The sequence below is a fragment of the Galeopterus variegatus genome, unplaced genomic scaffold (genome assembly GCF_000696425.1).
Source record: "Galeopterus variegatus unplaced genomic scaffold, G_variegatus-3.0.2 Scaffold6857, whole genome shotgun sequence".
NCBI classification, from domain to species: Eukaryota; Metazoa; Chordata; class Mammalia; order Dermoptera; family Cynocephalidae; genus Galeopterus; species Galeopterus variegatus.
Genome location: NW_007732968.1, coordinates 13255 through 31249, shown reverse-complemented (window position 1 = coordinate 31249; position 17995 = coordinate 13255). Strand labels below are relative to the sequence as shown.

Below are 17995 nucleotides of genomic sequence, written 5' to 3'. Positions count from 1 at the left end.
TTCTGTTTGCTTGTCATATCAACTTCAAGGAATTGTAGTTGTTAAGTCTTCTTCCCCCCCAGCCCCGGTTTTTGAGTGTGTGTGTGTGTGTGTGTGTGAATTTATTTATTTATTTTTAGCTCCCACCAATAAGTGAGAACATGTGGTATTTCTCTTTCTGTGCCTGACTCGTTTCACTTAATATAATTCTCTCAAGGTCCATCCATGTTGCTGCAAATGGCAGCATTTCATTCATTTTAATAGCTGAGTAGTATTCCATTGTGTAGATATATCACAATTTCTGTATCCACTCATCCGATGATGGACATCTGGGCTGGTTTCAACACTTGGCTATTGTAAAGAGTGCTGCGATGAACATTGGGGAACAGGTATACCTTCGACNGATAAAATTCAACACTCATTCATGACAAAGACCCTCTATAAGTTAGGTATAGACAGAAAGTCTCAGCAAATTTTTAAAAATTAAAATCATTTCAAGTATCTTATCAGACCACAACAGATTAGACTGGAAATCAATAACAAGTGAAACTGTGGAAACTATACAAACACATGGAAACTAAACAGCAGGCTCCTCAACAACCTATGGGTACAAGAAGAAATTAAACAGGAAATCAAAAATTTCTTAAAACTTATGAAAATAAAGAAACATCATATCAAAGCCTGTGGGATACTGCAAAAGAAGTACTAAGAGGGAAGTTTATTGTAATTAATGCTTACATCAAAAGAACAGAAAGTCTTCAAATAAACAGCCTAATGCTACACCTCAAAGAACTAGAAAAACAACAACAATCCAATCCTAAAAGTAGTAGACAGAAAGACATAATTAAGATCAGAGCAGAACTGAATGAAATAGAGATCCAAAAATGATACAAAAGATCAATGAAACTAAAAGTTGACTTTTTGAGAAGATAAATAAAATAGATAAACCATTAGCTAGGTTAACAAAAAGAAAAAGAAAAAAAGAAGAGAGAAGACCCAAATTACAAAAATCAAAAATGAAAAAGGAGCCATTACAACTGATACCGCAGAAATATAAAGAATCATGGGAGACTATTACAAACAACTATACGCCAACAAATTTGAAAACCTGGAGAAAATGGATAAATTTCTGGGCACATACAAACTACCAAGACTGAACCAAGAAGAAACAGAAAACCTGAACAGACCAATAACAAGTGTTGAGAATGAAGAAGTAATCAGTCTCCCAACAAAGAAAAGCCCAGCAACAGATGGCTTTACTGCTCAATTCTATCAAACCATTAAAGAGGAATTAATACCAATTCTCTTCAAACTATTTGAAAAATATTGAAACACAGGCAATTCTCCCATACTCATTCTATGAGGCCAGCATCAACTTGATACCAAAGCCAGAAAAAGATACAACAAAAAAAGAAAATTACAGGCCAAATCTCTGATGAACCTATATAGATGCAAAAATCCTCAATGAAACATTAGCAAAAACAATACAACAATACATCAAGAAAACTATACACCATGATCAAGTGGGATTCATCCCAGGGACACAAAGAGGGTTCAACATACGCAAGTCAATAAATATAACACACCACATCACCAACATCAAGGACAAAAACCATATGATCATCTCAGTAGATCATCAAAGTAGATGCAGAAAAAACATCTGACAAAATTCAACATACCCTCTTAATAAAAACTCTCAGCAGATTAGTTTAGAAGGAAAGTATCCTAGCACAATAAGAGCCATATAGGAAAAACCACTGGCAATATCATCCGGAATGGGGAAAAGCTGAAAGCTTTTCCCTTAAGAACAGGAATAAGACAAGGATGCCCATTCTCTCCACTCCTATTTAACTAGTACTGGAAGTACCAGCCAGAGTAAGCAGGCAAGAGAAAGAAAGTGCATCCTGATTGGAAAAGATGAAGTCAAATTGTCCCTGTTTGCAGATGACAAGATCCTATATATAGAAAATCCTAAAGACTCCACTAAAAAACTCTTAGAGCTGACTGATTAACAATTTTGGTAATGCTGCAGTATACAAAATCAAAAAATCAGTGGTGTTTTTATACTCCAGCAATGAACTAGCAGAAAAAGAAATCAAGAGAGTAAGCCCATTTACAATAGTCACCAAAAAAATAAAATACTTAGGAATCAATTTAACCAAGAAGGTGAAAGATCTCTACAACGAGAACTACGAAATACCACTGAAGAAACTAAGGAGGACATAAAAAGGCAGAAAGACATTCCATACTCTTGGATTGGAAGAATCAACATCATGAAAACAAAAATACTTAGGAATCAATTTAACCAAGAAGGTGAAAGATCTCTACAACGAGAACTACGAAACACCACTGAAGAAACTAAGGAGGACATAAAAAGGCAGAAAGACATTCCATACTCTTGGATTGGAAGAATCAACATCATGAAAACGTCCATACTACCCCAAACTATCTACAGATTCAATGCAATCCCCATCAAAATACCCATCAAAAATCCCATCAAAATACCTGTCAAAATACCTATGACATTCTTCACAAAAATAGAAAAAACAATCCTAAAATACATATGGAAGAACAAAAGAGCATGAATAGTCAAAGCAATCCTGAGCAAACAAAATAATAAAGCCATAGGCATAACACTACCTGACTTCAAATTATACTACAAAGGTACCGTAACAGCATAGTTACAGCATAGTTACATAGCATTAAAACAAGCATTTGGACCAGTGAAACAGAATAGAGATCCCAGAAATCAACCCACATGCTTGCAGCCAAGTGATCCTTGACAAAGGCAACAAGAACATACATTGGGGAAAGACTGCCTCTTCAATAAATGTTGCTGGGAAAATTGGACATCCATATGCAGAAAAATGAAACTAGACCATTACCTCTCCCCATATACCAAAATCACCTCAAAATGGATCCAAGACCTAAGTATAAGGCCCCAAACCTAAAAATTACTAAAAGAAAACATAGTGGAAACACTTGAGGAAGTAGGACTTGGCAAAGACTTCATGAGTAAGACCTCAAAAGCACAAGCAACAAAAGAAAAAATAAACAAATGGGATTATACCAAACTAAAAAGCTTCTTCACTGTAAAGGCAACAATCAACAGAGTGAAAAGAAAACGTATGGAATGGGAGAAAACATTTTCAAATAATCCAATTAAAAAATAGGCAAAGTAGCTGAATAGACATTTTTCAATGAAAAGTATACAAATGCCCCACAAGTACTGGAAAAAATGCTAAACATCACTAATCATCAGGGAAATGCAAATCAAAACCACACTGAGATATCATCTTACCCTAGTTAGTCTGTCCGTTATTAAAAAAGACTGAGAATAACAAATACTGGCAAGGATTTGGAGAAACGGAAATTCTTCTACTCTGTCGTTAGGACTTTGTAAAATAGTACAGCCAGTATGGAAAACAGTATGGCCATTTCTCAAACAACTATAGATAGAACTGCCATATGATCCAGCAATTCCACTACTGGGTATATACCCAAAGGAAATGAAACCGTAATGACGATGGGATACCTGCACTCCCATGTTCATCGCAGCTCTGTTTACAACAGCCAAAATACGGAACAAACCTAAATGTCCATCAAGAAATGACTGGATAAGAAAAATGTAGTATATAGACACAACAGAATATTACTCAGACATAAAAAAGAAAGAAATTCTGCTATTTGCAACAACATGGTTGAGCCTGGAGAAAATTATGTTAAGTGAAATAAAAGTCAGACACAGAAAAATACCACATGTCTTCACTCATAAGTGGGTGGAAGGAAGGAAGGAACGCAGGAAGGAAGGATAGAAGGCAGGCAGGAAGGCAAGACCACAATAATACATTGAACTTTCAGAAGGAGAGAACAAACCTATGGTTACTAGAGGTTGGGGCGAGTGGGATGGACAGGGGGGTTGGGGAGAGATTGAGTAAGGGACATAAAGAATAATTATGATTTGTAATAACGAATATACTAATAATATTGATCTGATCATCACATGTTGTACACAGGTGATGGTAGTCAATGCTATACACCCAAAATATGTATAATCAATTATGCTTCAATAAATTTTTTTTAAATCAGTTAATCATAAATGTGAGCATTTATTTCTGGATTCTCAATTCCATTCCATTTTCCTATTTATATATCTTTATGCTAGTAGCACACTGTCTTAAATATTGTAGCTTCTAGTAAGTTCAGAAATCAGAAAGTGTGAATCCTCCAATTGTGTTCTTTTTCAAGATTGTTTTGGCTATTCTGTGTTCCTCACATTTTGCATGTAAATTTTAAGATCAGCTTGTCAATTTTGCAAAAAAAAAAAAAGTGCAAAAAAACCCAGCTATGGTTTTGATAAGCACTGTGTTTAATCTGTAAATAAATTTAGAGAATATTGTTACCTTAAAATATTAAATATTCCAACTTATGAACAATTGAATATCTTTCCATTTATTTAGGTCATCTTTAATTTCTCCCAACAATGTTTCATAGTTTTCAGAGTACAAACTTTGCCCTTCTTTTGTTAAATTTATTTCTAAATATTTTTATTTGTGATTCAATCGTAAATGGAATTGTTTTCTGTTCATTACTAGTATATAGAAATACAACTGATTTCTTCAAGCAAGTCTCAGTGTCAGTGTATTGGAAACCAAATAGATCAAATTCTATATAAATTTCATTAATATTATAATTAAAATTTCAGTGGAACCAGGAAGACTTCTGCTAGCAGGCTTTATTTAAATTATGACAAAGTAGCCAGTTTAAAAGTTTTAAAATAAAAGTTTTGGCATAATGCAAGCCAAAAAGTATTTAAAGTATCTTTACATAATAGTGTTGGTTTTCTCTTGCGATAGACTTTTCTTCCTTTCCTGGCTGGAATTGATTACGTGGACATATTTTTATTGTCACAGATAAACCTGAGTAATGATTCAAACAAAGGCAAAATAAGGCTAAGCTGAGATAAAGCTCCCATAACTAACAGAAACACAATTTGATGTTTACAAATAAACACAAACCCCCAACAATAGCAGCTAGAGAAGATACACAACACTGAGGAAATTTCCTCAGCAAAACACAAATTTCCATCTATAAATAGTACTGAATGAAGGCAGCAAAAGCCAGAGTAGCTTTTAATAAGCTCTTTGTAAACAGCAAATCACGCTGCAGGTTACGGTTATAAAATACACAGCAGTCCTACTAAACTTATTTAATAATCAGCATATTTTAAGCACACTTTTGGAATATTCTGCGTGCAATGCCATACAGTCAGCCCCTTACGATATATAGTTTCGGTATTTGATTTCTTCTTGCTTATGTTTCTCTTGCTTCTTTTTGCTTTTTTCATTGTACTTCATTTCTCCTGTCTTCCGCAATGTCTATTGCTGAGCACAGAATAAGTACTTAATTTAACAAAACGTTATTGAGTATCTTTTATGAATACTCTCTGGTTAGGTTCTGTGAGAGAAAACAAGTTTCTCCCTGCTATTAAGCTATTTAAACTGTTAAACCATTTGGGCCAAAATAAATCATTTTATTGTACTTATCTGTCTTCTTCTTTTGCTCATCAGCTGGTACCCTGTAAAACTTATCTTCTATGTTGGAATGATCCTGTCCTCTATTTTATCAACATTACATACAAATTACAATTAGTATTCAATTACTCAAAGTTCAGAATCTATCAGTCTTTCTAGGGTTCCATAGACTATTGTTTCTGAGTTTTTAAAGCACAAATTTATTAAGAGAGGTCTTCTCTTCCAATGCTTCCTCTGTAAAATTCCCATTACATCTGCTTGTTTTATGAGAATGGTTTCTCCTTATAGAGTATTATGGTGGGAGAATGATGTGTACTGTCTAGTGGTGTGTTTCAGCTGGCTTTTAAAGGCTTCTTAGAGCCAATTATTAACATCTCTCTTTTTTTTTCTTCTTTCCTTTTTGAAAATTTTAATTGCGTATATCTGTGAGGTACAGTGTATTGCTTCAAGTACAATGATTCACTTAGGGTAGGTAGCTTATCCACTATCTAAATATTTATCCTTTTTTGAGATGATTACAGTCAAGACCGTTTTTGCTAGCTATTTAGAAATATACAATATAATATTATCAGCTATAGTCAGCCCAGAACACCAGAACTTAGTCTTCCTATCTACCAGTAACTTTGTACCCACTAATCCATCTCTTCCCCTCCTCCACCCTTCCATTACATTTTTTCTAGAAAGTGATTTTCTCTAGTAGTATATTTGATTCTGCACAATTTATTTTAGTATATCTATTACAGGTTTTTGTGTTATATTTACTATGAAGCTTACAAAAAACATGTTATAGTTATATAACAGATGTTTAATAACAACTTAACTTTGCTAAGAAAAAAAGGAAAAACCAAAGCAGACTCGACACTTTGTCATTCCTTCCCACTTTTGACATTCTGTTGTTTCAAGTTACTTATTTTAATATGGCCTATCACTTATACAGTTGTTGCATTTATTATCATTAATAGGTTTCTCTTTTAGTCTTCATACAAAAGACATAAGTGGTTTATCCACTACCCTTACAACATTGGAGTATATTGAATTGACTGTGTACTTACTTTACTAGTGAGTTTTATACCTTCAAATGTTTGCTTGTTACACTTAGTGTCACCTTCATTGAGACCAAAAAACTCACTTTAGCATTTCCTGTAAGGCAGGTCTAGTGTTAACGATTTACCTTAGCTTCTGTTTGTCTAGAAAGTATTTGTCCTTCATATTTGAGAGTTAGTTTTGATGGATACAAAATTCTTGGTTGACAGTCTTTTTCCTTTGGCACTTTGAATATATAAACCCACTCTCTCCTGGCCTGTATGGTTTCTTCTGAGAAATCTGCTTAAAGCCATATTGAGGTTTCTTTGAATGTTATGTGTTTCTTTTCTCCTACTGCTTTCAGTATTCTTTCTTTGTCTTTGGTTTTTGACAATTTCATTATGATGTACCTTGGGGTATTCCTCTTCGGACTGAATTTGATGGTGATCTCTGAACTTCCTGCACCTGAGTGCCATCATCTTTCTCTGTATGTGGGAATTTTTCAGCCATTATTTCCTTAAATATGCTTTCTAGGTCTTTTCCTTTTCTGTCCTTTTCAGGTACTCCAGTTTGCATAGGTTGTTTCACTTGACAAGGTCTCGTGATTGCTGCAATTCTATTTTATATTTTCTTATTCTTTTTTCTTTTGCTCCTCTGATTGGATAATTGCATGTGTTTTATCTTTAAGCTCACTGATTCTTTCTTCTGTTTGATCAAGTCTGCCATTAGAGTTTTCTAACAAGTTTTTCAGTTCAGATAAGGTATTCTTTATTTTTAGAATTTCTATTTTTTAATTGATTCCATCCCTTTGCTAAGATTCTTGTTCTGCTTCTGGATTGTTTTCCAAATACCATTTAATTTTCTATGAGTATTTTCTTGTGACTCCTTGAACATCTTTAAAAACCTACTAAACTTATTTAATAATCAGCATATTTTAAGCACACTTTTGGAATATTCTGCGTGCAGAATGAGTATTTTCTTGTGACTCCTTGAACATCTTTAGGAGAATTAATCTAAATTCTTTGTCAGACATTTCATAAATTTTCTGTTCTTCTGAGCCCATTGCTAGAATTTTATTGATTTCTCTTGGTGGTGTCATATTTCACTGTTCTTTCTTGATCTTTGTGTCTTTACATTGATGCCTATGCATTTGAGGATACAGCTACCTTTTCCAGATTTTATAGGTGTTCTTTGGTGGTGTTAAACCTTTACTGCTTAGTATCAGAACTTTATCTCTAGCCTACAGTTTTTTGTTGTTGTTGCTGTTGTTGTTGTTGTTGTTGTTTTCCCCATTCTGTGGTTGGTTTAGAGCCACCACCACCACTTAAACACTGCACTACAACTAACTTGCTGTTCTGCCATTAATTCCTGGGTTTGGGATGACTTACTATAGGAACTGGAACTTGGAGGCTGTGCCTGAGCTAAAATGCTGCATAGCAGTTATCAGTCTGGTTTGGAATATTTTCTAAAACCAGATTTTAATTGTTGTCCTTTTGGTCAATCCTGGGTCATGGGGAGACTTCACAAGGGCAAATGGGCAGTGTGAAAAAGCCAGTCCAGGACTCTTTCCCATGTACTGTGTCCCCTGGGGCACTATCACACCACCAATCTCCACTGTGTGGCACCCATGATGATTGGGTTGCAGATCAGCTGCCAATATTGCACCTCAGTGCCCCTGTGGTAGATAACCCACACTCCCTTGGGACTCCAGATGCTTCTCCTGTGGCAGGCACTGGATGAGTTCCCAGCAAAGGACAAATCAGACCCTCATTTCTTATTCTCTCCTCTCACCCCTAAGACAGCAGGTTCAGTGGCCTCTCCATGTATGGTGTTATGCTGGCCTTATTGGTGGGGGATAGAGGGCTCCAAAGTAATCCTTTCCTCTCACTAGTTGCAGCCCCTCCATCCTAGGTGTGTGCAGGGGAACTTCATGAATAGCTATGCTGGTTTGGGAAATGGGATGAAATGTTCCAAAGTGATCTGTTTGGTCTTTTTCCCCAGCATTGTAGTACTTTTCTCTCCTGCAGGATCCAAGTAGCTCTAGGCAAAAAGCACCACATTGGCTCTGCTTATTCCAGGAAGCTGCTCTGTGCGCTGCACTGTGCCATGCCACACCACCCAGGAGCAGCCGGGATTGTTCCAAGTGATCCTTCCTCCTGCCCGCTGTGGCTTTCCACACCTTCATGGACTCAGCAGGTCTCTCCTCCTCTTCCTCTGCATTCCAGTGGCCTCAGGATGGCAGATTTGTGCTTTAATTGCTGCTAGTGGATTGCTTGTGGTGGTAGCGACGCCTGGGATCATCTAGTGAGCCATCTCAGTCTCCATTTCTTTTTTTGTTTCCCAAACCCAGATCCAATCAGTAGCATCTCTTTTGAACTCTGCATTCACGAATGTCACATTGGTAGTTTTAAAATGGTCACAGTGAGAATATTCTCCATTTCTTTTTTTGTTTCCCAAACCCAGATCCAATCAGTAGCATCTCTTTTGAACTCTACATTCACGAATGTCACATTGGTAGTTTTAAAATGGTCACAGTGAGAATACTCACACCACAGAAATTGGCATATGCTACTAATCAGCATTTTGTTTTAAGAATGGTTGTTAAATATTAACTGGCAAATCACTGTTAGATGAAAAAATCTTTGCTTCTCTATGACTCCCTATTGCACTATAATAAATGCCTCCTGGACTGCAGCCACTTCTGGCTTTACTGGATGATCCATTCAAGACTACTTTCATGTAGGTAATAAATAAGGTTTGTAAACCATAAAACCAAACACAAATATAAGGGATAAGACACGGAACTTGGCTTGAAGTTGTTAACTCACCGCCAAGCAGTTTGTGAAAATCTCTGTAACAGAATTTAACTGAATTGAATCTGATTATAATACCCACTTCACCTTGGATATCTGGCAATGTGATAAATATCCCTTCATTCTATATAACATAGGAGATACCAGTATGGGTTATATACATTTACAAAAATGTTTTGCCATCGATAAAGTATTATAAATTTTTGCCAGTAAAAATGGCATTAAAATGAACTAAAAATACTAACAGGTTTGCAAATGAGGAATATTAGCTCCTTTCAACATGACCTAAAAAAAAATGGTTTCATGGAAAGAAGTAACTTATGCTAATAAAAATTTCTCAGAAGTTTGATTACCTAATCAAAAAGTATTCAGACATTTTCCAACAGAGGAAAATGTTGTTCTGCTTTTTTAAATAAATTATTTTCCTGATATCCACTCCCCCGACACACCACTAGCAACAACAAAAAAGATGGATACAAAGAATTAGAAAAAACATTAGAACAGAAATTATCACTTAATTATATTCCATTCTCTACCTGCATGATCTTGAGTCCCACCCTTACTTGGGCCTGAGGTTTTTTTGTTTTTGTTTTTTTGTCCTTTTTGAGACCGGCTGCACCGCGCTCAGCCAGTGAGCGCGGTGAGCGCACCGGTCATCCCTATATAGGATCCGGACCCGCGGCGGGAGCGCTGCTGTGCTCCCAGCGCCGCACTCTCCCAAGTGCGCCACGGGCTCGGCCCAGGCCTGAGGTTTTCTAATAAAAAATAAATAAAATCATTGGATTAAATCAGTGACTCTAAATGGAAAAGACATACTCCCATGGTGGGGAATGTGATCCACACCGAGGAGGAGGTGGGTTGTTCTGCCCATCCTGATGCTGAGCATCCTTACCTTAGCAAGTCATTGTCACTTATAGGAACCTAACTTCTCAAGTAGGACAGGGGTGGTGAACAAACTGAGAACTGTTGGATTAGATGACCTCCTGTATGTGTTCTAGCTCTAACATTCTATAACAAATGCTTTTAGAAGAAAATTATTTTCTATTCATGGACTTCTATTCCCTCAGCAGTCTTTACAAATCAATTCAAGAAGCAAGCAGCTATACTATCTTTGAGAATAAATCACCATGCAAGTGAAATCAGATAGCAGAAGGGAGCACAATTATTTATTTAGAAATGTATCCGAAGTTTAGATTTATTTCTTATTAATATACAACAAGTCCACCAATAAATTTCAAACCTATAAGTTATTCTGCAAATGCACATTTAACTTCCTATTTGCATTTTAAAAGCATCACTATAACATGGGTTTCAATATTAAAACCAATTTGTCCCTGAGAAACTGCATTAACTGATTCCCTGACTGTAGGATTCCCAGTATTGCCATAACTGAATATTACGAGTCTTTGTTGTAAAATTACTTTATACTAGCTATTTATAAAATAAAATATGCTATGCAAACATTAGTATGAAAAGGTGAATATAATGAAGAATGTAAAAAAGCTGACTTTCCAGAAATTTTTTCAGTAATTGCTTTTTCTTTCCAGCATAGTTTGCACACACATGTGCACATACACGCACAGCAGTGCATAGATAAAAACTTAACAGTTGGCTCTCCAGGGGAAAAAAATGCCCGGATCTGTAGGGTCTGCCAGTTTCCATGTTGTGAATCCTCTGTGGCTGATTTCAAGCTACCAGCATGAGGTCAAAAAACTCATATTTGGGAAAAGAAGTGCATAATTGGCCCTCATAAGCTGGTAGAGTTGGCTCCAACACAAAGCTATCCTATAGCCTAGTGAATCCTCTGTGGCTGATTTCAAGCTACCAGCATGAGGTCAAAAAACTCATATTTGGGAAGAGAAGTGCATAATTGGCCCTCATAAGCTGGTAGAGTTGGCTCCAACACAAAGCTATCCTATAGCCTATATACGATGCATGAAAATATATCATACATAAATGTTCTATAATATGTAATATAGATATAATTTCTCAAAATTAAATCATGAATATTTTTCCTTTAAAATCATGTAGTGAAAGATTGAATCATTTTAACTGTACATTGGTTAGGCCAGTCAACTACAGTTTAGGTGGATAATTTCTCATTTTTACAGGTAACTGGAACAGTTAAAAAGTGGCCTAGCCTTTTCAGTCAAGTAGAGCTTAAGTGGCATGTTTTAGAATTAATCAGTAACACACTAAACAGGTCTGCCAAAAAAAATTCATGAATATACATTTCCCCAAAAGAATGAATCAAATAACTACCTGAAAGCAGAAAACCTTTGTCTGAAGCATAAACAGATGCCCATAGCAACCATTCACATACTTGATACACAGAGATTAAGAGGGTGAATAAATATTTATAATAGTGGTATAGAAACACACTGAATTGCACACTAAGTTGTATTAAAGCTATTATCCTATGTTGAATTCTGTCTTTGGAATAGCACCAAGAAACATGCTGAGAGAGGAACTGAATGGCAAATTTTAAATTAATAAAAGTTTATCAAGCTACTAACATGTGCAAGGCACAGCACTTAGGCACTGCATGGTGCACAAAGATAAACGCACATAACGCACTCAATAAAACAGCAATAACCAATACACCAATAAGAAGTAATAAGACAAGAGGTCCAATATTTAAAATGCAGGGACTAGTGGGACTCATGAAGGAAAGACCTGTTCTTTGGGAAAATATGAAAAGTCTTTGGGGACAAGATGTTATGGAAAGGTGGTATGGAAGTAATGATAACTTGAACTGAAGATGAATAGGTTCTACTAAAATTTGTCCATTCCCAGCCTGAGATGCTAGGTCACCCTTCACTGTTTTGGTATTTTGGCTTCTGAATGATTATAGGAATTCTTAAGACAAGGAGTCTTTCTGTCTTAGCAGGCAGCATCCTGAGGTCTTGGATTCTGTGAATTCCTCAGTCAGCAGCAGGCAGAACAGGCAGATAAGTTAGAAGCAATTTCTGCAGACGTGTATCAATCTGGGTGCTAGGATGAATGAGTAAGAGGAGAAGGGTGGAAGACAACTCCATTGATTCCCTGTGTTCTCACTGAGGAAACGACAGACCAGACAAAATTGGATATTTCTTCAAGTCTACTTGTGAAAAAAGCATATCATAAATGAATCGCATCTGTTTGGGTATCATAGTGTTTGTGGGTGCAAATTAGTTACTCAAAGAACAGTATCAGTATGAATAATTGATTAACTAATTCATCTTACATTTTTTTCCCCTAAAACAATTGTAAGTGTATGGGGAAAACTTGTTTATTAAAGGTAGGACACCTAAATCAGTTTTCCTCTAAAGTACTCATTTGCTGTCTACATTCTTGCCAGCAGGAGCTGGGTGTCATTCGAAGCTAAAAATAAACTATCACATTTTCTAAAACTCTTTATATTCAGAACATAGGTTAGTACAAGTACATTGTCTCAATCTTAAAGCACATGACTAGAATCAGCAAAATATGTATGTTGCTGTGTTAGATTCTGTAGATAGCAAACTAAAGATTTCCCGAGCTGACTTTAATTACCCTGTCTTGATAGATGAATGAGGGAAGAGGTTTTGGCTGGTGGGATTCCTGACCTTTACACTGATTTGGGAGTCAAGAGGGCATTATGGCTCTGCATTTTGATGAGGAGCATTTACCCTTTAACCAGCCCATGTTAACATATCTTCAGGATTCATTGCTATCTTAAAATATGTTCTGAAAGAATTTTGTGCTTGGTCATTAAAATCAGAATAATCAGAATTAATGCAACACTTAATATCAAATGGAATAAAACTGAAATCATTATAAGAAAACAGTCATGTGATACTTGTTCATATGCTCTCCGAGCAATGTTATTGGTTGCAATCCCTCTTGAAAGACCAAGAAAATATTCAAATACTGATTTATTTGTTATTCACTGAGAGTGAGTACCTGAAGGAGAAGGCTGTCCTTTTACTACTCCATTTTTAGTCTTTTCTTCTGAATTCATCACTTCCTTGTAGATAAGTTCTGTAAGAGACAGTTATCTGTGTTATTATAAGAAAAATTTCTCCTTACTCCATACAGAAACTTCTTAGCTCATGACAAATAACAACACTTTGATGGGGTTGAGTAAATTAAAAATCAATTAGGATTTCTTTACTACCCTATTTCTATTTCCCTACAATTAGTTTAGAGCCTGGGAAGTCAGTGCTTAATAAAGCAGCTTAGTGACAAATAACAACACTTTGATGGGGTTGAGTAAATTAAAAATCAATTAGGATTTCTTTACTCCCCTATTTCTATTTCCCTACAATTAGTTTAGAGCCTGGGAAGTCAGTGCTTAATAAAGCAGCTTAGTAAATACATGTATGAAGAATACACATTATACCTGTTTTCCTAATTCTTTGGGGAACTTCTGATGCATTCTAATCTAGCTTTATCTGTTAAGGATTTTAATGGCTCTATATTTGAAAATCTATTTTCCTCTTACACTCACTTTTTTATGAAATACAGATATTCTCATGACTTTAAATTATTACCAAACCTAACAATTTTCCATCTCTTACTTCATCTTTTTCACAGACTCATATCTTAGATTTATAAATATAAACTTGCCTAAAACTAAACACATTAAAAAATTCATTTTATTCATTTCCTAACTGGCATCCATTTTTGGCTTTCTCATTGCTAGAGCTGACCTTGAATGTCTTCAGTTCTTTTTATTTCGATCCCTTTATCTAAAAATAATTTGGCCCTACTCATTCTTGCTTGGCAATGGCTTAAAATTTATATAATCATCATTCTTTACAGATATTTCTTCTCCAACTTCTCACAATTCAGCCCACGTCCTCCTCAAATGATGGCAAAATCCCATCACTTATCAATTCATGAAACCCTAAGAGGGCCTTCCGGTGCTTATTTATATCAAAGCAAGTCTTTTCCATCTACCATCCAGCATCTTCTTTTACTTGATCTCCTTTTTGTATGTGCTCATTCTTCCATATTCACCAACATGATCCCTTGATCAGTGAAATCTCTTCACTATCCTTATAACACTTTTTGCTTATTCCTACTCACTATTTTTCTCTTATGTTGCCCATCTGGTATTCTCCTTTGTGTTTTGTTTTGTTTTGTTTTTTTCCTTTTCCCAAATTACATTTATTAATTCCTTCAAGGTGGTTCAACAGTTTCTTCCATTCGGATCTTCCCTTTATGCTCCTCCCCACCTTGATCAGATCATTTGTTACAACCTGCATTTTTTTCATATTATTCTACTCTGTGGTTATTTAAATTAGTTTAACAATTATTTATAAGTTCAACTTGTTTTTATGCTTTGTTTTACCCTGAGTATAATCTTGAAAATGCAGTATGTGTTTGGAAAAGTTTTGCTGAAAAAGCGAATTCACGTATTCATTCATACTTTTTCTGCTTTAAAAACAAATAAGCCACTTAGGCACACATATTTTTTATTTAAATTCTTAAGTCATTCACTCACATGAATGAAATCATGTGTTAACTATCATTTATTTTCTAAAGTCTAAAACCACTTTAAACTTAATTTTAATTTTATGTGTTTTATATGATAATTTTACGTACAAATACGAAAAGCTTAATTCTGGAATTCTGAATTGAAGCTTGCCCCCCACCATGACAAATACTTCAATAATCAGTACTATTTTAAAAGGTGCCAATAATTAATTCCTTTCATGTTTAAGCAAATGCAATATTGTGATTAGTGTGAAAAGATAGATGAAGTTTTAGGAGCTTCAAAAATTGTCTAATAGGATAGCAATTAGAAAATCATGTTTTAGTAAATTGTTTTATAAGCAAAGGCCTTGAGGATACTTTCTTGGGTTCAATAAAGCAAAAAGTGTACTTTTTTTTAAATAGTAGAGTCACCTTTCCATTCTTCAATGGTGTGTTCTCTTTCATCCAGCTGTTTGTCATATATCTGAGGTGGAGGCTGCAGAATAAAAACAAACAATCAATTTTTTGTAATAATCTAAACATAGCTAAGCTCTTACAATGCACAAGAATACCTCGCTAATCATTAATTTTGGTGGTGATCAGAATCTTATATAAATAATGGGGTAATTACAGTAGATGAGAAGTTAAATTTTCCCCACAAACTTATGGAGTATTCACTTATGTTACAATATTTGCTGCTGACTAAATAAGGCAGCAACACCAAAGCCTGATAGCTCACTTCCCCACACCTTCTCGTTCAGAACCTATGTCTTAAGCAACCAATGGCTGGTTGTTTAAAAAGCAAACAGGACACTCGATGGCAAGGGCCCAGAAGCTGTTATTTCCTCTGTCTGCTTACTCTATAACGTAACTGAACTTAAACTATCCCAAACCGATAAGATTTTGTTCCATTTTAGACCCTCTCTGAAGATGTGTCTATATATCTCAATAGACCACAGTACTAGTCCCCAACATAAATACTTAAATCAAATCAACCTTTTATTTTTCTTGGAGCATCATAAAACACCTTTCTATGTAGCTGTATGCCCTGTATTTAAATAATTCTAAGTTTTTTTCCTTCTTAGGCAAAAGCAGCTGCCAGTTGGCTATAGAAGTGGATCATTTTGAACATCTGAGCGGCCTCTAGGTTAGCCCTCTGGAGAAATCATGGGATAGGGCCTTCAGCTTAACTTATGGAGTCAGCATTTCTCTTCCTACATGAAGTTCAGATATAAAAAAGGAGATATTTTTTAAACTTACATGCCTTCCAGGAAAGAGGGGCTCAGATAAACTCCCCCAACCTTTTCTACCTGATGTTTAGACTTGAGGAAATCTATCATGGTGGCTAGGGGAGCTCCAACTCAGGCAAAGAGACGTGGAAAGGGAAAAAAAATCTCTTGGAAAAAATAAATTACCATGAGGTAGAGAAACATGGGGCTGAAGAGTATATTGGCTGGCACTACACCGAGCATTAAGAAGAGCTATATAATTCTGGTACCGTGAGACGAGGTACTCTACATGGCACCCTTGTCCAACACGCCCAAAGCAATAGTTCTTGCGTGAAACATAGAGTCATCAATAACAGTGACTCAGGCCATTTAGGACATGGGTCCCTGAAAAATGGCTATTGTATGGAAGGCTTTAGACAAGATTTTCCGAGAGAGCCTCCAGCCTCTATGAGAGGGTCTTTGACCCATGAGTGGCAACTGGTGCCACAGTGGCACTTCTTCACCGCATTCAGAATCTCTGGTAGCTGAATTGTGACGAACACGAATATGCATCCTGGACCTGGCATGTTGGGGCAGAAGTAGCTGGATATGAAAATAGAAGATCTTGTCCAGCTGTGGTGAGGCAGGGGTGCCACAGTGGCACTTCTTCACCGCATTCAGAATCTCTGGTAGCTGAATTGTGACGAACATGAATATGCATCCTGGACCTGGCATGTTGGGGCAGAAGTAGCTGGATATGAAAATAGAAGATCTTGTCCAGCTGTGGTGAGGCAGGTGAGCATAATACGGAGGTATGGAAAAATAACCACCAGTGGTGCCAGACATTCCTTCAGCACCTGGTTGCTGCCAGAGCAGAAGGCTTTAAACCAGCTGCTGCCATTCAGACATGGCCAGCTGAGTAGCTCTACTCAGCGGCAGTCAGAAACCTGACAAATAAGCAAAAGGAGACCTCCACGCAAACTCATGACACTAGTGAGAACACAAAAGCACTAATCAAATAAAGGGACTGGGATGATCAGGAACTACCCATGGGACCTGACTGAACAGGACCTTCCATCTCAAACTGTCAAGGACTCCCAAATTATAGAAATATTATGACTTGATGACTGAATAACTAAAATAGAGTTATTTTTGAAAATCTGTGAAACTGTTATCTAAGTAAGCTAATGCAAGCCAAACTCTGGTTTGGTAAGGATGCTTTGCCAAGTGGCAGGCTTCCTGCTTTGCGACTTCCTGAGCATGTAAAATGCTGAGGTCAGGTTCCTGCCCAGGTGGCCTTACCCAGGACCCCTGCAGGACACAGTGTGCCTGGGCTTTCAGAGCCCACAGAGTTCTGTGTGTTGGCATCTCTTTCTTTTTCTAACAATAGACCCAGCTCGGGATCCTGCATGACTGGCTTCTCCATGCAGTGGATTTTTCCATTCAAGTTTCAATACTGAACATGGCTCAAGAGTACAGTTCCTGCCAAAGTTTGTAAACGCCTTTTTCTCTTTTCAACAAAGCTATTTTGAGGAGGTTTTCCTTGGAGCTTCTGCAAACAGCTGCTGCTGATGCATAAAGCCTGAAGTGCACAGACTCTAACCACAAACAAACTACAAAGAGAGAAAGCAAATTGCTGAGTCCAAGATTTTTCCTTCCAATAAACCAAGACGGTTGCTTTAAACACACTTGTATTTATAGTTATCATTCAAAGGTCTCTGCAAATGGGTTATATGTTCAGATTTTGGTTTTTGTGCTTTTTTGGGAAGAGTGGATGCAAACTTTGTCCACAGTGGAAGGTTACACTTACATAACGATCTTCTACATGACAATATAAAAGAGTAATTCCCTGTTTGCAATGACAAGATCCTATACATAGAAAAACCTAAAGACTCCACCAAAAAACTCCCAGAGCTGATAAACAAATTCAGTAAAGTTGCAGGATAAAAAAAATCAATATACAAAAATCAGTAGCATATCTATACAACAACAATAA

At 36.3% G+C, this 17995-nt stretch overlaps 1 protein-coding gene across 1 annotated transcript in view; it reads right to left on the bottom strand.

Moving 5' to 3' along the window:
• LOC103606810 (mitogen-activated protein kinase 10-like) overlaps positions 1-15296 on the bottom strand; it is a gene marked incomplete at its 5' end in the record, with an annotated part of 25841 nt that extends 10545 nt beyond the window's left edge. The window contains 2 exons of the mRNA XM_008591348.1: positions 13274-13351; positions 15224-15296. Coding sequence (XP_008589570.1) covers positions 13274-13351; positions 15224-15296 — 151 coding nt within the window. The remainder of the gene's footprint in view (positions 1-13273; positions 13352-15223) is intronic.
• Between the last annotated feature and the right edge of the window lie 2699 nt (positions 15297-17995).